The sequence below is a fragment of the Penicillium cataractarum genome, assembly GCF_028827025.1.
Source record: "Penicillium cataractarum strain IBT 29864 chromosome Unknown utg000005l, whole genome shotgun sequence".
Classification (NCBI taxonomy): domain Eukaryota; kingdom Fungi; phylum Ascomycota; class Eurotiomycetes; order Eurotiales; family Aspergillaceae; genus Penicillium; species Penicillium cataractarum.
Window position 1 is genome coordinate 4,618,410 of NW_026622741.1, and position 27,785 is coordinate 4,646,194.

The 27,785-nt window shown below is 48.6% G+C and overlaps 11 protein-coding genes across 11 annotated transcripts; 5 read left to right on the forward strand and 6 right to left on the reverse strand.

Annotated features, from left to right (window-relative positions):
* Positions 1-1,607: 1,607 nt before the first annotated feature.
* N7496_007360 (transcription factor domain-containing protein) lies at positions 1,608-4,000 on the reverse strand (the record flags this gene model as incomplete). Its single annotated transcript, XM_056700289.1, has 4 exons — positions 1,608-2,389; positions 2,442-3,364; positions 3,412-3,693; positions 3,747-4,000. The coding sequence occupies 4 exons, from the start codon at positions 3,998-4,000 to the stop codon at positions 1,608-1,610; spliced, it is 2,241 nt and encodes a 746-aa protein (XP_056555702.1).
* Positions 4,001-4,508: 508 nt separating this feature from the next.
* N7496_007361 (putative MFS transporter) lies at positions 4,509-6,188 on the reverse strand (the record flags this gene model as incomplete). Its single annotated transcript, XM_056700290.1, has 5 exons — positions 4,509-5,347; positions 5,435-5,667; positions 5,726-5,897; positions 5,953-6,013; positions 6,066-6,188. The coding sequence occupies 5 exons, from the start codon at positions 6,186-6,188 to the stop codon at positions 4,509-4,511; spliced, it is 1,428 nt and encodes a 475-aa protein (XP_056555703.1).
* Positions 6,189-6,720: 532 nt separating this feature from the next.
* N7496_007362 (isocitrate lyase/PEP mutase family protein) lies at positions 6,721-7,842 on the forward strand (the record flags this gene model as incomplete). The annotated part of the gene is made up of 3 exons (XM_056700291.1): positions 6,721-7,204; positions 7,268-7,749; positions 7,813-7,842. 3 exons carry the CDS (start codon positions 6,721-6,723, stop codon positions 7,840-7,842), a joined length of 996 nt encoding a protein of 331 aa, XP_056555704.1.
* A 1,367-nt stretch (positions 7,843-9,209) lies between these two features.
* N7496_007363 (GNAT family N-acetyltransferase) lies at positions 9,210-9,737 on the forward strand (the record flags this gene model as incomplete). Its single annotated transcript, XM_056700292.1, has 1 exon — positions 9,210-9,737. One exon carries the CDS (start codon positions 9,210-9,212, stop codon positions 9,735-9,737), a length of 528 nt encoding a protein of 175 aa, XP_056555705.1.
* A 342-nt stretch (positions 9,738-10,079) lies between these two features.
* On the reverse strand, positions 10,080-10,571 carry N7496_007364 (uncharacterized protein; the record flags this gene model as incomplete). The annotated part of the gene is made up of 1 exon (XM_056700293.1): positions 10,080-10,571. One exon carries the CDS (start codon positions 10,569-10,571, stop codon positions 10,080-10,082), a length of 492 nt encoding a protein of 163 aa, XP_056555706.1.
* A 1,412-nt stretch (positions 10,572-11,983) lies between these two features.
* Positions 11,984-12,709, reverse strand: N7496_007365 (uncharacterized protein; the record flags this gene model as incomplete). Its single annotated transcript, XM_056700294.1, has 1 exon — positions 11,984-12,709. The coding sequence occupies one exon, from the start codon at positions 12,707-12,709 to the stop codon at positions 11,984-11,986; it is 726 nt and encodes a 241-aa protein (XP_056555707.1).
* A 4,701-nt stretch (positions 12,710-17,410) lies between these two features.
* On the forward strand, positions 17,411-17,875 carry N7496_007366 (ATP synthase subunit C family protein; the record flags this gene model as incomplete). The annotated part of the gene is made up of 1 exon (XM_056700295.1): positions 17,411-17,875. The coding sequence occupies one exon, from the start codon at positions 17,411-17,413 to the stop codon at positions 17,873-17,875; it is 465 nt and encodes a 154-aa protein (XP_056555708.1).
* A 1,816-nt stretch (positions 17,876-19,691) lies between these two features.
* On the reverse strand, positions 19,692-20,480 carry N7496_007367 (uncharacterized protein; the record flags this gene model as incomplete). The annotated part of the gene is made up of 1 exon (XM_056700296.1): positions 19,692-20,480. The coding sequence occupies one exon, from the start codon at positions 20,478-20,480 to the stop codon at positions 19,692-19,694; it is 789 nt and encodes a 262-aa protein (XP_056555709.1).
* A 3,058-nt stretch (positions 20,481-23,538) lies between these two features.
* Positions 23,539-24,730, forward strand: N7496_007368 (uncharacterized protein; the record flags this gene model as incomplete). The annotated part of the gene is made up of 3 exons (XM_056700297.1): positions 23,539-23,786; positions 23,844-24,273; positions 24,347-24,730. 3 exons carry the CDS (start codon positions 23,539-23,541, stop codon positions 24,728-24,730), a joined length of 1,062 nt encoding a protein of 353 aa, XP_056555710.1.
* Positions 24,731-25,348: 618 nt separating this feature from the next.
* Positions 25,349-25,885, forward strand: N7496_007369 (cysteine-rich PDZ-binding protein; the record flags this gene model as incomplete). Its single annotated transcript, XM_056700298.1, has 3 exons — positions 25,349-25,516; positions 25,599-25,722; positions 25,800-25,885. The coding sequence occupies 3 exons, from the start codon at positions 25,349-25,351 to the stop codon at positions 25,883-25,885; spliced, it is 378 nt and encodes a 125-aa protein (XP_056555711.1).
* Positions 25,886-26,250: 365 nt separating this feature from the next.
* Positions 26,251-27,409, reverse strand: N7496_007370 (mitochondrial 54S ribosomal protein mL46; the record flags this gene model as incomplete). Its single annotated transcript, XM_056700299.1, has 3 exons — positions 26,251-26,553; positions 26,629-27,305; positions 27,364-27,409. The coding sequence occupies 3 exons, from the start codon at positions 27,407-27,409 to the stop codon at positions 26,251-26,253; spliced, it is 1,026 nt and encodes a 341-aa protein (XP_056555712.1).
* Positions 27,410-27,785: the final 376 nt, after the last annotated feature.

The window sequence follows — 27,785 nt, forward strand, 5'->3', positions numbered from 1 at the left end:
CCTTCAAAATAGCTATCCATACCCTTTGTTACTTCTCCTGAAAAGGCAATCGCAAACGCTTGAGGGGGTGGAATCACGCATTTATCATAAATAAAAGGGACTGTGGAGTGTTTTGTATCCTTATACCCCACGTACTTGACTCTTCAGTCAACCGTATATGACGAAGCGAAAAAAGGAGTATTATAAATGCCACGTCGACAAGGTGCCAAACCCTCAGACGCCAAGAGCTGTTGAGTTATCGTTTGCTCCATCCTCTATAGAACAGTTGTAAATTGGAAAGCAATGCCTTCTAAATACTCAAACGAGCAAGCTCCCTCTCACCACTTCGAAAGCCCCCTTTATGACGACCGTTTGGAAACCATCCGCCATTCGACTTCGGCCTTTTCCCAAGCCTCGTGCCAATGAAAACACCCCCGTTATACTTGATATTATCCTGCTCACTGCTCACTCACGCGGAGCCGAGTCTGGTATGCTCGAATATATTACCCCTATGATGGAGCACACAACACGTGATAAATTTGGAAGATGTCAATAACCCTCTTTCGGCAACTGGTCTCCCTACGATGCGAACACCTCATCTCGTCAGTATATCCGATGGTTAAGATAGCCTTTAGCTTCTAGCTTTCGCCCTGCAGATTTCAATTTTGGGGACGTCAGTACCTTCATTAGTTATCAGACTCAGAAGGAAGGAATGCAGTCTTGCTATCAAAATTACAATATTTTCAACGGCAGAGAAAGAGAATGAACCTTTCGCGCGTCACTTTTTGATTCCCTCAATTTCTTCCTCCATCACCCAAGGTTCACCAACTTGCTTTGAGGCTTCACCTCTTCAGGTGAAATCTCATGTCCTCGCTCTCTTCTTCCATCTTCCCACTGAATCTTCCTCTTTGTCTTTATCATCTATCTTCAACTTCATCTTCGTCCCCCAATACCGCAATTCTGAGACATATTTAAGAAATTGGGCAAGCCTCGGCTGCGATGGCTTTGAACTCCCAAGACACTGAATGAATGGCCTTGGTGATTGAAAGCTCCGCCAGCAGCAACCTGTGAACGAAACACACTTTTGAACACCCAGCAGCTATCCTGAACGATGAGGTGGACTACCCCATTTTCCACGAACGTTTAAAACACACGATTATCAAACTTCGTGATCATTATAACGTGTTAGTTTGGAAGTACATTCTAGGGAAATTGTCAGATGACCTTATTTTGCACTTTTTGGCGAAGCACACGCGAGTTCCTGTGAAGAAGGCGCTTTGTTGGTATGTCTAATGCAATCCACTTCCGCGTCGCTTAAATAACCCAATTTGTGAACGGCAGACATAAGTACTGTACTGATCTGAACGATTGCCATACCTCTATCTTTGGCCGGCCCTGGGGTTAGGCCGGTTGTGGCGGTTTCCGGTTTCCATCACCGGGTCCTAGCCATCTCGTACTCGTGGCTCTCGCACCGACGACATTCAAACAACAACTATTACTTTAGGAACTATCGGCAAATAGGAATGGGTGTTAAATACATAACTATTGCATTGATGTAGTACAAATACAGTATTCTATGATAATAAATGAATTTGATATCATAGATAAGATTCTCTTCCGCAAGTTGGTTATGCGGGTAGTTGCCAAAGAAACTCTAGATCCAAGTCAACACCGTCTAGCCTAGCCCAACTATCCCCTTCATTCGATCCAAATGGAACCATGGATGGCTCGAATGGTAGGGATAGCCAGTCATTAACATCAAAGTCAAGGGGCCCTTCTGGATCAAAGCCAGACAAGTTCGAAAATCCTTCGTGGTCATTGCTGAGAGTCTGGGTCATAGGCGGGTACAAGTCCAGCGTTTGTAAAGGCCTTTGAAGAAGACCGGACTCAACATTGGGGGCTTCAATTATTGGAATTGATGACATTAGACTTCTCCGTAGACGAGCCGCCTGTGTAGTCAGCAGAGCAGCATATCGTAACTTCATGTGGTTGTCATCCTCATTGTTATCCTGCAGAGACTCTATAGCTCGGTTGAGAATCTGCAGGGTTTCTTGCAATTTGCTGGTCCGTACACCCAAAGCAAGGGCTTTCATGAGGAATATTGAAAAGCTAATCATTCGGAAGAGCAATCTCATAGGGGAGAAGTATAAGGAGCCGGCTTTGCCGAGAGCTGCGATCTTTTCGAGTGTTTCGCAACAGCCATCGATTACTTCCTCAATGAAACCATACTCTCGAGCAGTCATGTTCAGCTTTCGTGCTCTCTCTATGAAAGAATGATCAATTGTGGACTCGGCATAGGTTGTTTTGGACAAAACTCGCTGCACAACGACCTGCATTCCGATGGAGTTGATGAGCACCCGGAGATGCTGATGTTCGATGAAAAGTATATCAGTGAAGGATGACCCAGGAACTGACCAATTAATAGACACTCGACGAAAAATAATTAACAAAGAAATTCTTACCAGCGATGCTCAGGTTCCGTTGCCGCCAATTTGCCAACAAGCTCTGTTTTTGTTCCAAAATGGAGAAAAATGCATCGGCGGTTCCAGTTGCCAGAGATGTGCTCATCAGGGGAAACAGAGTTTGCATAATGGACGAGGTCAATTTACTCAACTCTCTCCATGACTTCATGAAAGCCAGCCATTCGTTGCCCCTGTTGTCTAGTCGAAGCAATCCCGGATCGGGCGTCATGAGGCCAACATCCGAAGGCATCGGTGACGTGCATCCCAACCTGGATGACAATGCGTTGATAAATACAAAAAGAAGGCTTGGAAGACGTTGCCGACGCAGTTCGAGATGTTGAAGGTACATTTCAGCATCGAAGCCGACCAGGTCGCCGGGTTTCAACATCCGAGCATTAGGGTCAAAGGCACCTAGCTCATGGGCCAGTGCCAAAGCAAGACTCAAGACCATCCATGACATGTGTTCAAAACGTTTCGTTGGCTCCACAACATCTTGTTTCCATGTATCAGAGACAGGTATCTCTTCAACTGGCAAAGGAGGATCGCGTGCATCCAGATTCGTCATAATAAAATCAGAGTCCCAACCGTCCGTCTCTGGTGGAAACTGTAGGTGTCGAGGGAACCACTCCGACATTAATAGCAAGGCTTCTATGCTCCCAATATTTCGAGTCTTTGCTTTGGATATCTTCTCTTGGCCGAGAGTCAGCCGCATCAATAGATGTTGACAATGCTGCCACATGCGCTGATGAATGAAGAATGCGCGGGAACGACCGCCAACTCCAGGCAGTATATGATGCCGAGAAGATATCATGAGTATTGTACAGCATAGCATCGGTTCTTGTGTCACTAAATAAAATTGGTTTTTATGGGAGGCGAAAAAGTCCGTGAGGACTGGAGAAAGCGGGCTCATGTTCGTGAAGAACCTGTTCCGGTTAGAATGAAGCCAACCCAGAATCGTGTGCGGACTGACTTGTCAACCAATGTAATAGCTTCATGCGATGAGAACCATCCCATTTTCACAAAACGGCAAGCATTCCAGATGCGAAGTGCGTCGGTCTCGTTTAAGCTTCGAGGAATACTCAACGTTGAATCGGCTGTAGGCATTTCATTGTTCACACGGTTGATTCCTTCAAGGAGTGCTGCTTCATAAAGGATATTCATAGCATCATTATTGTTTGAAACAACTTTCTGCAGCATCGATGTAGGAAGACCACCTTGTTTAGTCTCGGCTTGTCGAGTGGCACCTTGGGACCTACAGAACTGTGTAAGTAGACAGATCTAAGATACGGAAAACGAGCAGCAAACCTTTCTTGGACACTCTCATCACCGATGAAAAGTTCCCTTGACTCATTTCCTGTATTCTTTGGCTCCCGCGACCAAGGTTTCTTCGTTGAAAAGGTGCAGTCGAGCCGCTTCTTGCTGCATCGGGCACATTTGCTGCCCTCGACGAGTTGACATTTTACCTTCCGCCGTGCACAAGGAATGCATGCTTTGTAAACCCTTTGGAATTCATGCTCTCGAAGCTCTCGACTTCGAGGAGGTCTTTTGTTCTCCGTCATGTCGAGTTGGCAAGGATGTGAGTTGCAAGAACGCGGATATTTTGGAAGCGGGGGTGCGGGTTTTACGAAATATCCGCGGTCGGCCGAGGTACTCAAATCAGCCACTCAGCAGTCTTTCAATCGCAGAGGAAGGTATGGGGATTGACCAATAGGTGTCTGATCTAGAGCTATTCCGGGGGTGGTATGAATCCTCGGACGGCAAGCATCCGACGAGCTTGGCGCTATGATGATGGTCACTGTCCATTCTATGGTAGCGGATATTTCGCCTCGTTTCCATTTTAATACACCATCGGGGCAGATGAATTTAAGTTTCCAGGAATATTACTGTAATTATAATCCTAGAGTCATTCTTGAATGCACCCTGGCATTTTCTACGCTTTAGTGGAGAATTTCCGAAGAAGATGGTGGGATTCGTACGTCTGCAGTTCAAACTAACAGCTATAAGCCTTCAGAACACGATTTCCCAACCTTCTTAATCAATGCCGCTATACTCGTGACTTGTCAAGCTTCAAGTCAGATAACGGAAGGCAGGGTTCTGGTCTCCACCATCGGTAACATCCACTCGGTCATGCTCGCTGACTTCTCCATATAATCGGTCCCGTTTGCGGTTTTCCAAAGTCAACGAGATGTGCAATCCCATAGCGAGGATAGCAATCAAGCCTGTAAAGACACAGCCGAGAGCACATCCTGTTGTATAGAACGGCGCATCCTTATTTGGAAAAACGGAGCTGCTGATCAAACTCGAACATTGTCCAAAGATAGCGAGCATGGCCATTCCTGCACCTTTCTTGCTCTCCCCTCCCTGGTTGTTCAAGAGCCATGTAATGTTAATCGACAATGCTGGGAATATCCCACACGTTGCAAGCCAGATACCCGTATACCGTGCCCCAGTCTTGGATTCATCCGTGACACAGGTCAGTATAATGTAACCAATTGTGCCTAGGACGGCGAAGAACGTAACCACGTAGCCACGGTTGCCCCAGCGGTCAGATACTATCGCAGCAACTATACAACAGAGAAAAGAAGCAAAGTAAGGTGGCGCCGAGAGACCCTGAGCGTTGACTGAAGTGTACCCCATAGTCTGAATGATTGTTGGCAGAAAATTGGACAGAGCTGAGAAGGAAAAGTTGCAGCAGAAATGGATCGTCATGTGAACATAGTTCTTGTAATCCTTCAAGCCACTAGTCACTTGCTTCCATTGCAATTTGTTCTTGGCCGTCCGATCAATTGTTTGCAGACGCTCCACGGCCTCAGTCTGTTCGGTCTCGTTCAGGAATTTTGCACTCCCTGGAGAATCGGGAAGGAAAAGGAAGACTATGACGGCAAATAAGACCGTTGGTGCACCCTCTGTGACTAGTTAGTACTGGATTCAGCGCAAGTAGAAAAGAAATCACTCGCCTATAATGAACAAGTACCGCCATGGTTCAAGAGAACCTTTGATCTGAGTGATACCGTACGCCAGAGCAGAGGCAAAGCAATTTGCGACAGGAGACATCCCTAGAAGCAGTGAAACTCTGAAGCCAAGCTCCTTCCTCTGGTAAAATAGGGAGAGGAAATAAGGCGCTCCACTGCCAAAGATGGATTCAAAGATACCCAGCAGACATCTACACACAAGAAGCTCTGTGAAATTGTTCACAGCACCGGTGCACATGGCCGCTGCACCCCAGCTGAATCTCATAACTCAGTAACTGATTGCGCTCACACACTGAGTCTCTTCGCACTTACCAGATACACAACAAGGCAACATAGATGTGTGCAGGGAAGATTTTCCAAAGGACCGTGGTCCATTCAAAAACAATGTAACAAATATAGAAGGAGTACAAGACCCAGGACCATTGATAATTACTCAAATGGAGGTCTTTCTCAAGGCCAGCGGTCTTTGCGTTGCCAATGTTGCCTGTGATACATCAATCAGTACGACACAGCATGGTTAGGGGTGGTTTTGCACTTACTCCTATCCAAATAAGACAAGACGTAGAGTGTACAGACAATAGGGAGGACCCTACGATCAAACTATCAGGGGTTAACATATAGACACCATTCAGTAAAAGGGTCAGATGCCAACCTTCTTTCGTATAAAGGATTGTCGTGCCTCGGGAACAGTGACTTGAAGCTCTGGTTTGGCAACAGCATCACCTTCAAAGTCATGACTGCTAGGAAGTTGCTCCACATCCATAGGCTTTGACATGGTGGCCTACTCAAAGATGAAGCCAGAAATTGCGTAAAAGAGGCAGTATTGGTCAGTCAATAAAGACTTCTTTGATACAACATAGATGGAGAGGGGGAATTTTGTCGGTACAAATAGTCTCCCAAATAGAGTTTGCACTGGACGAAAGCCCAGTCGCCAACGATCGAAGTAAACCTGGGGCCCCGTGGGGTGTCAAGGGTTCTCCGCGGGTCTTAGAACTACCGACATCCCCGCAGCTACACATCCGCACTTTCGATCTTTGCTCAAATATCAACTCGTCGATAGGCCATGTGGGTTCTTTTGATTTTCGGCCAGTTCTTGGGCCTTCGGGGTGGCGCGAGGGGGAAATTTCCGCGTCGGCTGTTGCCAATTATCCGCGATCGAATACCCGCAGGCGGAGATTCACAGCTTTGGTCAATTGTAGACTTGAAGCCGATATCGCAGGTAGCTTTACATTATAAAAGGCTATATAGCCCTTGAATTGTTAGAATAATCAACTCAAGCACATAATTCAGTCTGAGCATCTATCGAAATGTCAGCCAACACCGTTCCCTACCCTTTCCAGTTCGACTCTGCTGCCACTAGCGGGCCTCAGGATGGGACCACCACCAATGTCGATATCAGCATCAAGAATGTGCGCGGAAAGATTCCTTCTCTCCAGGCGGCGCGTCTACGCACAATGATGCTAGAAGCTCGCAATGACCCCACCAAGATTCTTGCCCACGCCTGCACCTATGACGGCCTGTCTTCACGTCTTGTGGAGGAAGCAGGCTTCCCAATGGTCTTCCTTGCTGGTTATGCCGTGGCTAGCTCCTACGGCCTGCCTGACACTGGGTATATTGCTATGGCTGAGATGTGTGACAAGATTCAGGAGGCGGTTCGTCAAGTCTCGGTTCCCGTCATGGCGGATGGAGACACTGGTTACGGCAGTCCGATGAATGTGAAGAGAACTGTTGAGAGCTTTGCTGCCGCAGGTGCTGCGGGTGTTATGATCGAGGATCAGCGCTGGCCAAAGAGTAAGTTTTGATTCCCATATGTCTAATGCTGCTGAGCTTCAAATTAATAACTGGCTTTAATAGGATGTGGACACACCAAGGGCAAGGACGTCGTTTCTCGAGAAGAGGCCTACGCCCGTATCCAGGCTGCCGTCGACGCTCGCAATGAAGGAAGAGATATTTTCATCCTTGCTCGGACAGATGCACTGATTTACGGCTGGGAGGAAGCTATGGCCCGAGCCAAGGAGTTCATGCGCATCGGCGTGGATGCCATCTTTGTCGAGGCTTTACCTGATCGAGAGGCGATGAAGCGCTGCGCTGAAGAGATCAGCTGCCCTGTCTTTGCCAATATCATCGAAGGAGGCAAGACTGAGAACCTGTCCGCGAAAGAACTTGCTGAGCTCGGGTACAGTGCTGTTGCATACCCCTGGACATTGGTTGCTGCTCACCTGAAGAGTGTTCGGGAGGCTTTAGACGGATTGAAGAGAAGTATGACTACTGGAGCGCCGCCGATGATTCTTACCTACGATGAGGTGTGTGAGGGTGTTGGTTTCAACAAGTATTGGGTATGTATCCCGGGATGCCCCTAAAGAAGTGGTTTGATGGGAACGCTAATACACGAAATGCAGGACCGAGAGGAGAAGTACAAGTTCAACTAGATTCACCCTAGCAGAGATGTTATAACAGCTATACAAATAGAATCATGTTCCTCTTGAATTATCTATTCTTTCTTGCGACTGTAGCTTTCAAGAGGACTCGAATATACTTGTTTTCACAGATAAAAGTAAGTAGAGAGAAATCGGTGGCGGTATATTATGGGGGTCGGGAGGTAGTACATACCTATTTGACTAATGAATGATGATATTTACGGCTCGATCTAGTCTAAATCTGATGGTTAGAACAACGTCAATTTAGGCAGCTTCGGCCCTTCCATGGTTGTTGCTGTATTGCCTAGCCGGACCCATGGTCGGAGCCCCAATAGTTTAGAGTCGTCATACCCTTTCAACCGATACTTAAACAGCTTGCGGAGATGGACCTTGCCACTTTCAAATTCTCTCTTCCCTCCTTACTTTACCTTTCAAAACATTCTCTGCATCGGGATTGTATTGTCAGCTCCAAGTCATCGTCAACCGTTGAGGCTCATTAGTCTTCCATTAACGAAGTAACAAAGACTGCTCCATAAAGATCGAGAAGATGGTCTCTACTACTCGCAGCCAGCATTTTTCTCGCCGTCGCACCTTACGAAGCTGGCAAAACTGGAAGCCATTTGTCTCTCTGCCAGTTGCTTTGCGCAAACATACACCCCAGAAGTCTCGTACGATACATCCGTTGCGTCAAAAGCACAAGAAGGCGCCCATCGAGGTAACCAGTCGACTGCCCTTCGAGATCTTAGAGAAAATTCTTTTTGATGTCGACCCAAGTACCATTTTGGTCCAGTGCCAACGGGTTTGCAAAACCTGGAACAAGACCATATCTCACTCCAATGCTATCCAACGGAGGCTTGGCTTCCAGCCACCACCCAGTTCGGAAGTTGTTCAGATCAACCCATTCAATAGACTTATTCACCGTTGTCTTCATATCGAATGGCATAGAGAAAGAGGAGGGGCTTGTGAGTGTTGGTGTATTAATCTTAACCTTACCACAGATTACGAGGACATCTTGTCACGGGTAGAGGCGAGTTGGCGGAGAATGTTGCTCGGGCGAATGAGTCCACTTCCATGAAGATGTAACTGCGAGGAAAGACTTTGCTTGGCAGCTATTCAACATGTCGGTCTGAGATCTGCTGTTCCAATATTTGTTCTCTGATTCGTTGCTCGGCTTCGGCTTGCCGGAGTTCATTTCCCCACTCAGACCCAGGGAAGTACGATTGCGCCCTTTAAACGACATGGAAGTATCTGGAAGAGACTGCAGAACCTTTTTATTATGTTGGTAGCCCCATTATTTGACAATTATTAGCTAGGAAATACTTAGCATTAATTTAAGGCCTTCTTTCATTCTAAAACAATTATCCTTGCTATCAGGCGTAATGGGTAGCACCGACCAACCCCCCGATCGCCAATTCGTCCTCCGTACCCATCGACCCGGCGATATAGGATGGATCATCCACAGACACGGCATCCTTTATAGCCAAGAATACGGCTGGGACGAGCGATTCGAGGCCCTCGTCGCCACCATAGCCGCAGACTTTATCAACCAATACGACCCCGAATCAGAGCGTTGCTGGATTGCAGAAAAAGACGGCAACCCACTCGGCTGCATCATGCTCGTCAAAGACCGATCGAGCCAAAATACAGCCAAACTTCGCCTACTACTGGTTGAACCAAGTGCTCGTGGCCTTGGTGTTGCTCGCGCTCTCGTGCGCCAGTGCAGAACATTTGCTAAGGAGGTCGGTTACGAGCGGATTGTGTTGTGGACGAATCAAGTGTTGACATCTGCGCGTCGACTTTATGCGTCGGAGGGATATCGATGTGTTCAAGAGGAGGAACATGAGTCGTTTGGGTTTAAACTTGTGGGAGAGTCTTGGGAGTTGAGTCTAAAAGCACCAGCGACATAGACATGCTTTGGCTTGGGTTTGTCAGTTCCACTACGAGATAACGTGAAAAAGGATCTACTTGCAGAATACTATGTAATCTTTTTTCCCGGGCAATTAATCTATTGTCATGCTATCTTATAGCCTTATGAGGCTCACTAGATACGTATGTACAACCCTCCCTTTCACCCTGGGGTATGTTGAAAATCAGCCCTCGCCATCGTCATATCCCTCTCCATGTGCAGTCTTCCAAAGCTGTAAAATGTTCCGAATCAGATGTTGGGGTAACGCGTGTGGTTCTCTTCGGGGGTGGTTGCTGGATTTTAAACCGGGGGGCGCGATGCTTTAGTCGTTTTGGGTCTGGAGTCACGACGTGTCCTGTTCATCATCTCCAGCTGTGGCGTCCTGCGTTCCCTCCTCGGCCATGGAATTCTCGTCCTCTGAGTTAATGCTTGACTTCTGAGCCATCTCGGAGTCGATAGCCCGCAACAGTCTCTCCACCTGCGGATTGTTGTAGTAGCTCTGGATCAATCTGCTTCCTCGAAGCAGGTCTTGGCGAACGCTTCCGGGGATATTTTCGTGGATGGTGAATGCGCGGCGGGTGGCTTGAGATACTCCCAAGGCCTCGGTTGCAGCCTTCATGAGCCTCTCCCGGGCCTGCTTTGCGTCATCGGAGTCAATTTCCGAGAAATCCAGCAGCAGCTTAAGAGTGCTGAAGTAGAGGAGGTTCACAAGCTGGAGATATTGGCTGAGTCCGAGCTCGTCCCGGTCCTCGGTCTCACTGAGAAGGGCCGTCAAGTAACCGTTAATCTCCAGGAGGAGATTTTTGGTGGCCTCGAGGTCTATGAGTAGCGGCATGGTGATCTGGTGGTCGACTAAGTGATGTAGATGGAGGTGGAAGTGCTTGCAAGAGTGAAAAGGAGTGGACGCCAGAGGAGGGGGAATAAATTTGGGTTTGTTTGTCTGGAGGGGGATACTAAATGGTATATCCCGCTCTTCTTTAGGCCCCTCCTGCAGTTTTGACTTTCTAGTGGTTTCCGGTAGTTACCACTTGCAGAGGATGAGTCGACGAGGGAGAGTCGCCCCTGCCATTCTAGAGTGAACTCGTACAATAGCTCCAATCTATAGTGATGATATATTATTATATTCCGGAAATATTCTAGGCGTCAGCGCATAGGAAGCAAATGGAGCGAGGGGAACGCAGTGTATTCAGCGACTATCGAGGGGTTTCCTCTAGGGGGGGGGGGTAGAGGAAAATGCTTGTAGTGTCAGAGATCGTCCTTTTATACAGAAAACGAAGGGCCATTGCTCTGGCAATTTCCAGTCGATGGCCCAGGTATATTTACTGCCTTTTAATAAGAATTTTCATGACGAACCTACATTTCTTAGCGTATACTGTCTTAGTAATTCAAGGAGTCTTGGCAATATCTCATCAATCATCACCCGAGAAGAGGTACCCGTATGTGTAAAGAGTAAACAAGGTCAATTGAAAGAAACTATATTGCAGATATCTATCATTTTATATAACAAAATCGACCGAAAAGGGGATTAATTGTGGTCAGTTACGTGGATTAAGTGAAGAGATCGGTATAGATTCCACGGATCAATCAGCGTCGTCGTCAGTCAAGTTAGCGCCATTCTAAAGATAGCGCTAACGCGATCGGGGAGATTTTTCCGCGGCCGGCCAATCACCGGGTGTATACCTACTCCGAGACCAAAGAGATTCTCTGGTACTTAAGATAATCTACAATATTGAATAATAAAGTACTTACTGTCAACGTAGTGTTTACATTGCCGGCCATGATTATCAGCTTCTGTTATGGTGAAGGCCCTCGAGTTAACCTCCTAGCATTATGCAGGGAGGGAAATGGCACTCGTTAACGACAGGTATGTTTCCTACATTTTTCCGCGCCAGCTTTCATCTTTTGCTACTCTCGGTTGCTTGTAAAAAATGTTTCATACAGATATGATAGATATTAAATCCGAAAAGCAGTAAATTAGATGCGTATGTTCTTCATGACGAAAGCAAATCGCAAATCTGCTCATGGCAGATGCAGTCCTAATAAGCAAGTCCAAATTTCATCTCCATAAATATCGAAAAGAAAGAAAAACCTCCATATGTAAATATCAAAAAAGAGAAATAAAGAAGGAAAAGGAAAAGAAAAAGAAGTATGTCCAGTCACCCAGCTCCGTATGGCTGGCGTGTTGCAATCGCGAATGTCATATCTCTCTCTTTCTGAAAATGTCGCAGGTCGTATTTATGTTCGAAATCAGGTCAGGTTGAGAAATTCGTCTGGATCCCTCAGCTGCAACAAAGCCGGATTGATAGTCGCAACCTCTTCACGCCCCCTGCGTCTACAACCCTGAGACTGGCCATAAAACTTCACCAGAGGGCTTCCACCGAGCAGCACGGTAGGTGTCGAGGAAAAATCGACCGTCTCGGGTGCACGTCGCAGTTCAACGGCGTCCGTGTGCAGGGGATCCTCGCCAACAAAGTGTTGCGTATAATCGGTTGTATATGGCGTAGCGTCAGGGTCATTCCGGTAGAGGGCATCCATGGGCAGGCGAAGGGGGTCGAAGACGGGATCGTTCAGGAGTAACTCGAGTACTGCGGCTTGCTTGCTGGACTGCTCGCGGAATCCTTGCAGCCAAATTTGGTAGAGGTACGCCTGGTGACGGTACATGGCAGACAGCTGCTTGGACTCCCACTCAACGTCCCAGAGCTTCTTGCACACATCGTACAGACCGGTTGGGTCGATCTTCTCCAGTTGGATCCGAAGTGTGGCTGTTCTTTTGGTCATGAGTTCGGACATTCGGCAGTAGTCCTGCAGCTCGCCGTGGGTCGTGTCTCCGAAGTTGCGCACCATTTGGGAAATACCGAGGCTCAGTCTTTCCTGCATTTCCCGGATTGTCTTCAGCTCGTACTGCAGCTTAGTTGGCATCTCCGGGGGCCCTGGGGGGCTAGAGATGTTGGTAGTGCTGGCAGTGCTGGTCATGGTGGCTGCTCGTTTCTGTATCCTTGTGTAGAGAGTGAGAAGGCAGACTCTAAGAATAATTCGAGGTTGAAAGAGGGAAGTCTTAGGGAGGAACCAGTCGATGTGATATCGCAGACCTCGAAGTGATGTCGGATGAGAGGAGGAGGGAAACTCACGGGATGGATATAAGGTGGGAAGAAGATTAAGAATAGTAAGAAGGGGAGATCCTGAGAGGAAGCAGTGGATGTGATGTTGTGAGATTCGAAGAGAGGTTAGGAAAGAGTAAGAAGAAAAGTTGTGGGGACTGAGTGAGGCCGAAAAGCGAGTGGGAAGGCACTCAGGATGGAAGCTCAAGAGATGAACTGAGATTGGAAGAAAGTACGGAGGGAGCTCCTAGAAAGAGATCAATTACAGCCATTTCTGAACGTTGGGTCGAGGTTGGCAGAATATACGCAAACATCTTCCAATAGATAATGGATAAAGTTGTATTGTAGAATTTCTGAAGTAGATGAGGCTTCAATGACAAGGTAATAAGGTAGATTCTGGAGTATATCAATATCGAAACAACTCAGACGTTGCAAGAGGTTCAATGATGTGCCCTGGGCCTTACTTTGAAGATATCTCTGTATCTCTTGGGATAATCTGGCCGTGGGCAAATGAACTCGTCGAGACAACCTCTCGAACCTGTCCCATGAATTCGAAGATTTCATTTGCCCAGGGCCAGATCATCCTCAGAAATACCGAGATATATGTAAAGCAAGACACCGGCAGGTCAGATCATTGCACCTCTCGCAATATATCGCCTGTTGAGAGTGTATATAAGATGCCTGTCGTTAGAAAGCGAACGGGAATAGAGTTGGAAAATTTGTCTGACAAGGCAGTGGATGGGTCTTCTTATAAGATTTTCCAGGCACCGTAACAGAGCTTGATGGGGTGTCCTTCCTCTAGTCTTTGATTGTCCCCGGAGGACTAGGGCACCTTTGTCTGCAGGATATGTGCGGCTTCTTGCTGGCGCTTTTCTGCAGGATGCGGGTTGCCACTTCTATGCGATGGCCCTTGTACACCTAGGTAGTTTTCTTGCTAGCTTCCTGTCTTCTTTCAGAGTCACTGCTTGCTTAGTGTGCGTAGAGACGTGGGAGTCTTCAAATAGTAGAGAAGCAAATATTAGGCTTCTTGCAAGCTTGGCCGTTGAGATGCAGACAAAGTCCGGGGCAGGAATACGCGAACAACAAAGAGTAATGGTGTACATATGCGCTGTCCTTAATGCAGATCTTCTCGGTAAGATCAAACCGGCCTTGTCTTGTGTTACCAAATATTTCTCGCAAGGGTTTGAAAGAAATCTTCAACTGGTATAGGTGCAGTTCGACATGCTACTCAACATGTCTACCCAATCCATGAAAATCAATGCCCAAGTCACACAATAACAGCAAAGACAGCACCATTCAAAGCAAAACTACAGTACATCAAAGATCCAGTCCACGGGCTATGTCCACCCCCATCCATTGGCCAACCCACAACTACTGTAAACCCTCCTAAAAAAAATCAGACCCAGTACAAAATCTCCCCAAAGCACGCTACACCCATTAAGTCTAGCAAAACCCGGAGTGTGGATCACAGATCTCTACTCACAAAAAAAAAACAAGATCTGGGGAAAAACAGCTTTCTCCAGACTGGCAGACAGAAAGTGGCACTCTTACAGCCGGTGCTAGACGAGATTGGTACTTGGGCTGGATCTCTGGAGAGACAAAACCCCGTTGTGGCTTTTGAGGGGGACAATAGGGCACGGCAGGAGATTTGCCCCAGGCACGGATGGGTCTTGTAAGTTGGACTACTATGGAGAACGCAGGAGAGAGCCCAAGTTTGTACTCCGTAGTTTGTACAGTATTGATTCTGTGTGATACTGGATATAGGCCAAGGCCAAGAAGTCTATCTTTCGTTAGTGCGGATGCCCTGGCATGCAGCATGTACGATAGACTTGGTTCGCAGATATCGATGTCTCTCAGGCATGTCCATCCCTACGGTGTCTCGGGCTGATAGCTCTACAAGTCCTGCCTCCTGTCCAGCCTGAGTCAGGGGATCCTGCATAGCAGACTGTACTTGTGTCAATTCACATTCCCGGCATTTCTTAGATCTGCGGTGGCTCGGAGTGCCTCGTGGAAGTCCATCTAATGATGATTCGCCTAGAGGAAGCTCCATTCTTCAAGGCATAATATCCAACCCTCCAAGCAGACCTCGAGTACGCTCTCTGGGTACAGTATGAAAGAAAAGGCCCGGTTTCCAAAGAAACAGCCGATTCAACCAGATACCAGGTGAAATTTATCCAGAATCACGGTCGTTCTGGGGCCAGCGTGTCTGGTGAATTTCAGGAGTTCTCGTACCTGAGAAACGCAGCTGATACATCCCTAGAATTGTGTGGGATAACTCTGTCTAGTGGTAAGTATACAGGTCCCACCGTGTCCACAGTTGACTCCATCGAGTGGATTCTGTCGTCACACCCCCATCCCTGAGACGAGGTGAAGCCGAGCTCCGGAGTCGGAGGCTGGGATTTGAGAGTCGTCTGACCTGGTTGTGACCATGTAGATGTAGAGAGGTGTGTGCTCTACAAACACAGTCAGCTTGCATCAGAAAGAGGTCAATGTTTATGTTTTCCCACCACTCTAGAGAAAGTGAATAAATTGAATGGCCAGTCCACCATTAAGCAGCTGCTCCATGGATGCCAGCTGGCCTCAGCCGGATCCATCTCATGACCTCACGGCGGGTCGATGATGCCTCGATGAGTCGGTACTCGTATCCCGTAATACGCTTACCCGCAATCACCCGACCCCTTTTCCTGTTTCCGCGAATGGCTTCAACCAAAAAAATATCCCCGTATCATCGTAATTTTAATCAACCAACCTATTCATTATTACTCTCTATAAGAAAATCATAGTTTACCAAGTAGTTTACCAAGTTCTCATTCCATCCAATCCTTCCCGTAAACCAGCGCAGAAAATATAAATAATCTCCCCCATCTCCCCCCCCCGCCTTCTTCACACAGAACTCGCCCAACCTACCTAGATCTTCCTCTCTCTGCAAGGGCCAGCTCGCCAGTCCCGGCAAAAAAGCGCCTGCTAACAGTCTAGGGTAGAAACATCCCTGCAAAAGAGAAAAAATCGAGCTTGTGTGGGTCCCGCCAAGCTCCTTTCGATCCGCGCCTGCAGCCGGCGCAGATTTTCCCACGGAATGATCGCAGAGCCTCCGGACCCCTTTTCGCCGTACTCCTAGCCAGCATTTACCCAGCCATTGATATACTGCCGGCATGGTGAAATATATATTGAACGATTCGGCGCGAAACACAGCGTTATATCAATCGGGTTTGGGGCTGGCGGTTGCTGGTCTGGGGTGAACCGGAAAAGAAAGGCCCAGTTTTTTGGCGCTGCGAAAATCGGGTTCTGGCGGGTCGGGAATCCTTTTTTTCCCTCTGGTGGAGGCCGAGGGAAGCGAGGATTCACGAGGGAGAAACGGAATTTCCTGTAATTTTTCCTCCTTTTTTTTCCCTTTTTATTGCCTTTCCACCTACGTCTTTCTCGGAAGTTAGCCTGGTGCTTCTGTGACAGGTATAAAAGCCGCCCGAGATCCCTCCGTTCCTGCGGGTTCATGCGGGAAGGTACTTCTGCATAACGTGGCTTCCAGAGATAAATGTAGAATTGGTTTGCTATCACAAGTACAGAGTACAAAGAGTACTCTCTACTCTGGTGTTCAGCACTGGACGGGTGCCGGATCCGGATCCGTTCAAAATTACGTGGCACCAAAACGGATGACTCGGTGAAGGAGTCCCGAGGGAGAAGCCAGAGAATCCACCGGAACCAGCCAGATTCAGCCGACGGTTGCCCAGTGAAACTGTCTCTGGTGGGCCTGGAATCCGACTCGGCCCGAATTGGGCGACGCCGGGAAGAAATCCAGAAACGGAGTGGATCGTTTATAGATTATGATTGGTGGCTATCTTAGTGGATCGATCCATCCGATCCACTCAATTGGAACTGGATGATCCACAGCAGGGAAGGGAGAGAAAGGGAACAAAAAAAGAATTGAGCTTATGACTGTCGGCTTCTCTAGGGAGGGTACTCCGTATACAGTACATGTATATTATTTGATTAAGCGGAATAATCATGGATAGGTAGAACTGCTTTGTGATAGATGAAATGGATAGTTGAGAAACATTGATGCAGGGGGAATTGAAACTGGGTCAGAAGTGGACTACTCCATCTTGTATTGAAAAAAAAAAAAAAAGATAACAAACTCCATCCCATAGTGGACCATCTCATTCTCCCTTCAATGAGGATCCGAATGAACCCGACCAGTCAGTACTCCATAGTGATAGTCCTATCCTTCCCTTTTCTCCGTATATCCCCCGTATCATACGTATGGTAAAGAATGAAATAACTGGAAATACCACCTCTAAACCATCACCCCCAACATTCCATATACACCAGTATCCGTACAGTACCACCCAGTGATGAGCGAGTGAAATACTCGGGCAGTCCGCACAGAGTAGGGCTTTTTTTCATGCCGCACTAGCACCGAACTGGGAGGGCGGACGGGCGAAAATTTGCCCGTAGAGTATTTATGTCCTGGGCAGGCCTTCTTCCATAGTTTCCCAGCTTTTTCCCTCCCTGAAAAGTTCCCTTTGCAACCTATCCTCCTCCCCCCCCTATACCACATATCACCAAACCAACCATCACAATGGCCTCCCGTGTCTTCGCCCAGCGCCTGGCTTCCACCATGGCCCAGACCTCCAAGGTCGCCCGCCCCGCTGCTCGCTTCCAGCTCAACGCTGCCACCAAGCGCACCTTCACCTCCCAGAAGGCCCCCGTTGCCACCTTCGCTGCTCCCAAGCGTGCCTCTCCCACCCTCCTCCAGGCCAACGCCCGCCAGGCCTTCCAGACTGCTGCCCGCCGCCAGTACTCCTCCGAGGTCGCCACCGCCATGGTTGAGGTCTCCAAGAACCTGGGTATGGGTTCCGCTGCCATCGGTCTCGGTGGTGCCGGTATCGGTATCGGTCTCGTCTTCGCCGCTCTCCTCATGAGTGTCTCCCGCAACCCTGCTCTGCGTGGCCAGCTCTTCTCCTACGCCATTCTGGGTTTCGCCTTCGTCGAGGCCATGGGTCTCTTCGATCTCATGGTTGCCATGATGTGCAAGTACGTCTAAGCGTTTGAAATTTGGAGGCAAAACGACCTACCCTTCCCGCTTTATTCCTGTTTGGTGAGAAGGGGGGAGTCAATATGATCAAAGAGAAAAAGGTCTTTATATGAGGGGAAAAGAGAGAAAAATCGTTATAGACATTGTTTCTTTTTATTCTTCTTTTTTTCCCTTGTTATCTTTTTTTCCTTTGTTTTTGATTTTCCATCTCTTTGTTCTTTTTTATCCTGGCCGGGGAGGGTATTTGGTCGTGATGTATTACCATGTACTACTTTTCAGCGTCATCTACAACACCTTTTTCTTTATGTACATATAGAGTCTTTATATGGCCCACTCCATCCCAACTTCCAACGAGCCAAACCAAAACTCTGTGTGTTGAGAGTCTCGCTCTCCGGCTGTGTATCACCACCAAATTCTCTCTCCATTTTAACTTGTGTGTTGTTTATGTGTTGAGCTATCTACGACTCTCATTTGTCCTGAACTTGTCTCCGCTGGTAATTCGTAGCTCAATCCTTAAATTCAGTAGACCCCGGACGCTTCTAGACCGAAAAACGCCTCCCAGAGCTCTCCATCTCCCAAGCTTCATGCTATGTTGGGGGTGGACATCGATCTCCCCCCTGTCTCTCCAGGTTTTGATGCTTCCGGCCCTGCGGAAACGCCAACGTGTAAACTTCCAACGCCGACCACCCACCAACGCAGAGGCATTGGTGGTCAATGCTTGGACAGCACATAGCCTAGATCATTCTCTATCGATTGTCCTACTTTTTATTCTTCTATCCCTACTTTTCAAGGTGCACGCCCAGCTCAAAGTCCTCGGCAATCCCCAGCGCAAAACTCGCACTAGCTTCCGGGACCTCGGGGAAGCGCTTGCCGCCAGGTCCGGCTGACTCAGCTGCATGACATCAACGACGGATTCGGTCGAGTATGTATTGTAACTGAACCACCGAATAATCCTTTCATTCTTGTAGAAATCTTATTTGGAGAATGAGTTTTGTGAGGGGTAGTGAAATTGTATGGATCCGGGGTAAAAATTTGACCTGGGAAGCTTGGTACGGTGTTAGATGGGGATGTTACTGTAGCTGGGGTTTATCCCGCTGCGGACTGTGGAGATTTATATCTCGAGGATGTCAAAGCTACAAAGTGCCCGACCACCTCAATACCACAGAGTACCTACCATTGATTTATTGTTGATAGGTTCAAATGACATGGTGGTAATCAGTATCTTGTAAATTCACACGAATAGTCTCAATTTCAGGATGTTGCATTTGTTGATCGCTCTGGTACCCTGTCCGTAGTTTAGGATAGGCCGGCATATGCCGAATTTAGTTAAAGCCTCATATGCATATTTTTAATTACATACTAGTTCATATTAAGAGAAGCAAGCGTTTAAGCGTATAGCTTGTAGATTGATCCATAATAATCTTGCAAGTATCCGTACTTGGCACAACGTTAGAAATACTGCCTATAATAGGTTACAAAGAAGAGTACATCAGGTACGGGCCGTTCAATTCACACCAAGTTGATTGGTTCTATTAGAGAACAACTCAAGATTATAGACTCGCTAATCAGATATCTAAACTTAATCACACGAATTGAAGATTCAAGTCCAAGTCGACTCCGATCATGCCACAAGACTCGCTTGCTCAAACGCTGAAGGGAAGGTATCAAAGCATTAAGGGGAGACAAAAACACCCCATAGACCGAAGCATCGGTATCACCAAAGAGATAAAAAAAATGACATCGAACAAAAAATTGCAAAGAAAAAAAATGGTCGACAAGCGAAAAGTAGGCCAGATCAACGAAATGAAACAAACCATCGGGCAGTTTAGAAGATTTCCAGATCCTCAAACTCAACAACCAACCCATCCGACGTCCCAGCCGCCGAAGTATTTTCCAACGTCAATCCATGCATAGCATCCCACATCGTCTGACCCCGCGCAATATTCGTCGGCCGACTCGCATAAACACCCACATGAACAAACTTATCCTCAACCCCGTAAAAAAACCACGTCACCTCCCTCAACTTCTTCCACGTACTCCCCACCGCCCCGGGACTCAACGCATAAGGTGCCGCAGACGGAACCTGATACCAAATCCACAGAGCATGACCGACGCGCTCAAGCTTAATCCTTAGCGATTGAATCGCCGGACCAGACACGCTCTGCGGCAACGGTGACAAACACCAATCCGCCCCGTCGGCCGTGGCACTCACGGACGAGGCGTTTACCGTCCCCGACGAGAATTCCATCCCGGCTTTCACCCATTTACAGGGTGGCCGGGTGGAGGATCGGCGTGTAGAGGGGAGCCCGTGTCCACCGGTCCCTGTGCCCGGTGTATCCGAGGAGAAGGATTGTGGTGCCGCGCCGGCGAAAATCACCAGGCCGCCCTGGTCCCATTCCATTTCCCAGTCTGCGCTGACGGTCACTTCGGCTACAACGAAGGGGTGGCGGAGGGATGTGAAGACGATTGGGGCGGTGGAGGTGTCGCCGTTAGGTGGCTTGCGCCATAGATCCGTGTTTGGGCCCGCTGTGAGTTCGAAGTATTCCATGCATTGGGGCAGGGTGAATGTCGGCGGGAGGTTTAGGGTCGTGAAGGATGAGCCATCTGGGGGCATTTTGATATGATAATGTTTCTTTTGACGATTGAATGTGGTTTCTTCCCCACGGTTGACTTGCGCTATTGTGCTGCTTCCCTTGTATCGTGGGATGGGGATCGGTTGTTCGATAGGTTGTCTTTGACCGGGAGAGATCGATCGAGACACGGATCGTAGGAACTCGGTTGACAATAGGGAGGCTGAGCCGAGAGACCAGTACTTAATTGAGCTTTGATGTTCTGCAGATCATAGACGGATAGGCCGAGTGTCGAGGCGCAGGGGCGGGTCGTGGTAGACGCCTGACTTGAAGATATAGATATGATAGCTGTTGGTCTGGGTGCGGACGAGAGTAGGAGGATATATGTCAAGGACTAGAATGGCCACAGCAAGCCTCGTGGGCGAATTGTTGGGATATGATCTCAGAAAAATGCAAGAAATGCAGTTGACAAGTACCGTTGCGGGACTCTGCGGATGACACCGAATCCGGCAGAGGCAAGTTGTATCCAAGGGAACACGACCCAAAAAGAAAAGAAGCCGAAGAAGTAAAAACCGAAGGAAGCAAGCTAGTTTGTCAAAGACAAAAAAGAAAGCTCAAGTGAAGATTTAAATTCCCGAAGTTTATAGCGAAACCTGATTCAGGACAAGAAGTTCAGATACCAGAATGGATCAACCCTCCCAAAAAAGAGGAATAAAAAAGCAAAAGGGGAAATGAGCCCTATTATTGCATCGTGATTATTTAACTATTTATATGAATTGCCTCACTCCGAAACCCCCCTGGGCCTTGCCAAAAAAAACAAGGTCCATTCATTCAGGGGAGATTCAGAGAAGCCTGGGCCACTGGCTTAGCCCCGATCCTCTAAATCCACCAACAGAGAACCGCGAACAACCGAGAAGCTACGAAATACCACTGAGGCGATAAAAAATATGGATACTTCACTCCAGACTATTAGTAGGACATATTGCCATGCCGAGTATGCAGTGGTAAGCTGGAACCTGTGAGCCGGATGCTGTCGGTGCTTGATTTGCTTCGGCGACAGATGGGGAACATCCTGCGGACCAGTTCGCAAGTGGCGGGTCACCATGCATCTCCAGGGAATCAATCACGTTGTGACGCTCGATCTCGATGATCTCGGGGATCTCGCACCGGACAAGGGGCGAGTGGATTCGAGCCACGAGGACGGGGCAATGGGGGGGGGGGGGGAAACAAAAGGCGTTCAAACTCTAGAGAAATCCATTCTTTCCAAGACGGTAGGGCTCGCCCGGTCCAGTAGGAGAAAAGAGGAGACTCGGAGAAGAGCGAAGCGCGCTTGACAATGTTGACAGCGGGGAGCTGAAGGGTGAATATCGACGGAACTCAACTTGTCGGTTGAATTACCCTAAATATGGAGTAGTTAGTGCGACGTTGACAGGTTCGCCACGAGCGGCGAGCTTCCTGCTTCCTGCTCGTGTGGATTCTGATTATACTTTAGGGGATCTGTTCCCAGACGATCGGGTCAATGCATGGCGAACATGTTGCTGGTTGGGTGCTAGTGTCTTTTTTTTTTTTTCATTCTTTGTTGTTTCCTTCGGAGATGATCACATCGTGTACTTCGTAGTGCGGACTCCATGGAGTTCTCCGGTGAGCTGGAGCCCAGACTGGGATACTCCCTGGTCGGTGGATGTGATGTGACAGCTGGGCTGGAGAATCCCTGGCCAATTCTCCTTAGACTGATCCACTGGGCCTTGTCTGACCTCGGACCTGGCAAGTCAGAAGTTGAGACTTGTTGCTTGGCACAGGAGTCAAGACGGGGACTCGCGAAGGATCGCGAAAGACGCGTCTCAGCTGGGGTCGGGTGGCGGTGATGGTCGGGCTCAGCCACTCCAGCCACTCCAGTCACGGGGTTTGTTGCGTTCCACTGCTGCACTGTGCTGAAGAAGGTAATCGGCTGTGGATAACACAACATGAAGAATTGACTGCCGCCGTCTCGGGGATGCCGAAATGCTGGAGAAATCCTAGTGGTGCTGTTACGGTGACTGACCTCAGCTCATGCTGTACTCCGGACGAAGAACCGAGTTTCTAGTTTCAGGATCTTTGTTCCTTGGATTAAAGTACGAGTCTACTGTATATGGACAAGCGTCCCTAGTCGGCAATCGACTTTCATAAAAGCCGTCTCCCCGCGTTCATTATATTGGCAGTCTTTTCATGATTTCAAGCAATGCTAATCAAATAGTTTCCCCGTTGACCTTGGCTTTCCTACCAGCGTCATTCACGAGTGATGAGTTGTCACGGGGCGCCTATAGGCCTAAGCCATCCGGTCACAAAGTCATCTTTACGAGCGGTCAACGTGAGTTCCCATGTCTAATACGGAGATTATTCACCCATGAGTCTCACGTCTCTTATGAGATCAATGATGAGGACTATATGCACCAACTCATGACATAGGACTGATAGTCTGCTAACAGTGTGGCTCTGCTACTCAAACCCCAAGCAGAATATGAAAGAAACCTAAAAATAGCAGAGCCACTGCCGATACTTCCTGAAGTGGTCGGGTTTGGGGGCCAAACCAGCAACGTGATGAACTTGCGAAAAGGGGGCCGTTAGAAGGGCAAAAAAAAGTCACTCCCATAGCCCAGTAGGTAGTCTTCCTAGTGATTGATCTGGTTCCCTTTAGCCCCTAAAACTGGGCCAACTTATTAGCGGCCAAGAATTTTGGCTTTCGAGTCGTTCGTATCGTTGGCGCCAGCCTCTCTGCCCTAAACACTGTCCAACCAATCGTGGGCTTCCTTCTTCGCCGCAGGGGGGCTCAGCCTCGTATTCAGGGTCTAATAGCGTCGATTCGCGACATGAGAATACTCTTTTACAGTTGCAATGACTCCACGATGGGCTGGCAGGATTAACCGCTGCTACTACTACTACTACTACTCCTGCTGCCGCTGATATTTTCTTTCTTCTTGTTTGCCCTCATTTCGCGATCTCGCGTTTGCCAACAAACAACCATCGCGCGCATTGGCTAGCTAGTCCTCTAGCTAGACAAATCTGAACACGCATTAGGAGGAAATTTCTGACCTTTGACACATCAATCTACCCCCCTGAATCAAGATGTCCCCGCGACGCAGCTCGGGCGGAAGCTCGAGTAGCTACAGCAGCTACTATAGCAGCAACCCGTGGTCTGAAGAGACCGAGTTCTCCTTGAGCCTGCTAAGATCCAAGACTCTCTTCATTGCGGGCTTTGCGTTTGACGTCCTCACCATTCTCTCTCTGATCGCCTTCCTCATCTGGGCCTGCCTTGTCCACAATGGAAGAGGCCAGTTGAAGGGCGTTCTGCCTGCTCTGCTCGCATACTTGGCGTACGTATAGGTTTACTACTGCCTAGAAACAACGGGATACTAACTATGGACAATTAGATCAATGCTCACGATTCTGGTTTACGAGATCTTTTTCTTTGCAAATGCCACAGTTCAAATGTACTATCTCATCGACCTGATGCTGAACGAGTTCTTCTATCTGCTCGCAGGCTGTCTCATCTTCTTCGTCTTCTACCACCTCATCCATAGCGCTTTGGATCGTCTTACCGATGCCGGCAAGCCATACGCCATCGTGGCAATCATCCACTGGGTCATTCTTGGTCTGGTGTCCGTTGTCTCGCTCGCGACTTTCGGTTTGTACGTTGGATTCCAGGTGCAGAATGTCCAGAACTATTACTATTCGAAACTTTCCAAGCCATACAACAACCTGGAAGCTGCGCGCGCTATCATATGGTGGCTTCTCTCGCTGGAGATTGTTGCTTGGTTCATTTTCATTGTTGTCAAGGCATCGCATCGCTTTGCCTCCAAGGTAAGCTAACCATTCCCTCATTCTTCATACCTTACCTCCAGAGCCACATACTAACCACCATATCCGCCTCTAGCTCCCCATTTTCTCCCTCCTCGGTGGCAGCATCGCCTGGATGGCGCTGAACCTGATGTTCGCCGTCGTCTACATCCGCTACTCCCTCGAAGACTTTATCCAGCCCACCTATCTTTCCTGCGTCCAATCCGTCCTCCAATTCTTCTTTATCGTGGGCACTTTCGTGGGCATCCTCCTTGCCTGCGCGAAATGGCGCAGCGTCGACGATCGCGAAGACAAGAATATGGTGGCGCAGTACCCCTACGGCCCGGGCCAGTATCAGAGCTACCAGGCCTACCAGCAACAAAACCAGGCACAGTACCCGCAACAGTATTACCAGCAACCGTATCCCCAGCCCGCTCAGAAGGCGTATCCCCAGCCTGAGCAGATGCGATCGGAGAATTAGATTCTTTGGTGTGGAGTGCAGAGGTGTTGGATGCTACTGAGAATCGAACCTTTTCGAATTCGAAATTGTGATGCTATGATTATGATTCTAATAATGGGGCTGGTGGAAGTCGCCAGTCTGTGATGGATACCGTCCCATCTTTTTTCTATTTTGATTGCGAATGATGTTTATGAGCTGTTAGGCATTGTAATTTTGCCCGGCACGAAATACCCTACTTTTTGATGTCAATACCCAAGTTAAAATAATTCAGACTTCCTTGATCAGATTTAGTTGTTGTCCTTGAGTTTCCTGTAGAGCGAAGAACCATGGTAGAAATACCGCGTTACTATGACAGGATTCTTCCAGTTAAGCTCCCACGACTTTATATTCTCCCCCTCCCATAAAGCACACAGACACCATAGACACAGATATCTTATTTTACCCCATATAATATACAAGTGGTGATATCTGACCCTTCCGAAAGGTCAACTCTGTCACTCACTATCGCCCCCGATAAAGTCTTGGCACCAACGCCAGGCGGTGGCGCTCCACAGGCGATAACATCATCTCCATCTTTTCAATTCTCAATATCCAACTCCCAACATCACACGCTCCAGTGCGATCAACAAGAAATCGACCATGGTCTGCGCAAAGTGTCAGAAAAAGCTCAAAGCCACCGAGCTCGCCACGCCGGGCGTCAAGCGCAAGAATGACATGTACTACGGCTCGCCGGCGACCACGTTAGGCGGATCCTCGACGGATAAAGGGAAGAGTAAGCCAACGCTAGGCGCGACGGGGGTGGGAAAGGTACGAGTCTAACTTTATTTTCTGAATCTGGAGTTAAATGTGAGGAAGATTCCAGTCCAGTCAGGACTAATTGTTGGACTAGAGTAAACTTCTCAGTGCAAAGGCTAAGAATCCGTATGCGGCTTATGCCTCGTCTTGTGAGCAGTGCAAGACCAAGACTGAGCAGGGGAAGAAGTATTGTCAGCGCTGTGCTTATCAGAAGAATGGTATGTGTGCTGTGATGTGCGAGTCGTTTTTGTCGAGTTTTCATAGTTGTTGAGCTGTGTTGACTGACTCCTTCTAGCTTGTCCAATGTGTGGGAAGAACTTGGCCGGCAAGTCAGCTAAAGACCAGCCCATCGTGCAAGGACAAAAGTTCAACTTGAAGTGATCGAAATATTGGGTGGTTAGCTTGATGTGGTTTAATGGACATTGTTTTTGATATCCCATGGCGCTTGGAGTTTAGGGGGGCAGGACTCGATGAGATCTTCGATGCTTCGATGAAATAAATTCGATTGACAGTACAATGAGAAGAAAAGAGATATCTAGTTATACATGGCATGCGCGGTAAGAGTATATGCAGTGCGTTGCTGATAACGCTTAGTGCCAGAAAAGCAAAACCCACCTTTTCCTGACTGGGATGACCTCACGCTGTGCTTTCGCTCCCTTCCTGTTCATACACCTTTTCAAAAAAGAATTGACCAAAGTCTGGACGACAAGTACTGGAAGAACCAGGGAGACCCTCGGGACGCCCGTTTACCGGTCGGCCAGCATGTTCTTAATGTTGCTGTAGTACTGCGGCAGCACGTACTGCGGGATCTCATCCTTGGACAACCACTTGAAATCCTTGAGCTTCTCCGCGCTACCGGAGAGATCGGCCTGACCGGCCATGATGCGGGTCTTCATGAAGAAGGTCTTCTCGCCGTGGATGGCGGCTCCGGTCGCCTGGTCGACATGGGGCTTGCGGTTGTTGTAAACGTGGTGACCGGCGGGGTGGAAACCGACCATCCAGGTGTTCATGTTGACACCGGCAGTTTGGGAGAGGGTACGTTCGGCGGCCTAGATTAGACGACTATATTAGCAAACACTCGGGAAAACTCGCGGCTGATCATTCGGGGGGTGTTAAACACTCACCTCGCGCAGGGTCTCGTCTCCCTCGATAGGCAAGCTGGGGAACTTCCAGTAGCCCTCCTTAGACTGGACCAGCAGGTACAAAGTCCGGGACAACAACCGATTCAAACTCTTGTGGTCACCCTTCTTATCCGCCTCCGTCACCCGGGAGAATGGCCGCGGGATCTCCTCCTTCTTACTGGTATCCTGAGAAGTGGCATTGGCCGTGGACTCGGCATCTTGCACCAGTGCCTCAACCAGATGTTCAGGCTCAGACTCCTTTGATCCAAGGAGCAGCTCATCATTCCATGCGTCGTTGTCGTACGCGTTGTAGTTACCAATGTCGCGTGCCGGGGTCCGGCGCTCCTTAATCTTGTTCTTCCAGTCCACGTCCGCTGGCGTGCCACGCTTGTAGTAGAAGTATTTAGTGAAGGGCAGCGCAAGACGCTCGTTCAGGCGCTTCTGGTAGAAATGGAAGGCTTTCTCGAATGGCTCGAGGTCACGGGTGATCTGGGGAGGGCGGGAGAGGACGACACCGGCATTGATGGTGTAGACAGGGGTGGTGGCGGATGAAGTAGAAGGAATGGGCGAGGATGTAGTGGTTGTCTCGCTGGGAGCAGCAGCAGCAGCAGAGGCATAGTTGCGGCGACCCAGGGACTCTTGACAGCTTCTGCAGACGCTGGAGTCGAGTTTAGACGGTCCTGTTGGTGGTGGTTAGCGTCAACGGTTGCAATATGTTATATCAACAGTGATACATACGCATCAGCGACGCAATGCGCCGAGCACCATTGGATCCTGTGGACATCGTCACGGTATAGGACAATGGCGATTGAATTGCTCTGGCTCTCCCCTCGGTGATGCTTTGGATTCTCCGAGAAAAGTTCCAGCAAGGCGGTCACGTTCCAACTAGACTGCTTCGGGACTAGCGGGAGACTCACGAGTTTAAAACTTCGTCGCATCTCAAACTCTTCTTCTCCTCTTCAGGCACCCGTTTCCTTATCGTCACTGTCCTCGATTTTTCTCACGGCCAGTCGATCATTAAGTGGTGCTTAGAACGAATTGCGGCTATTTTTCGCTAGCGGTACCTTCACATAATCCAAGGTGTACTGTTAGATAGCTGCTGCAAACATTCTCAGCACCAGTCCAGCCGGTCGGCTACCAAATTATTCCATTGCTCCTGC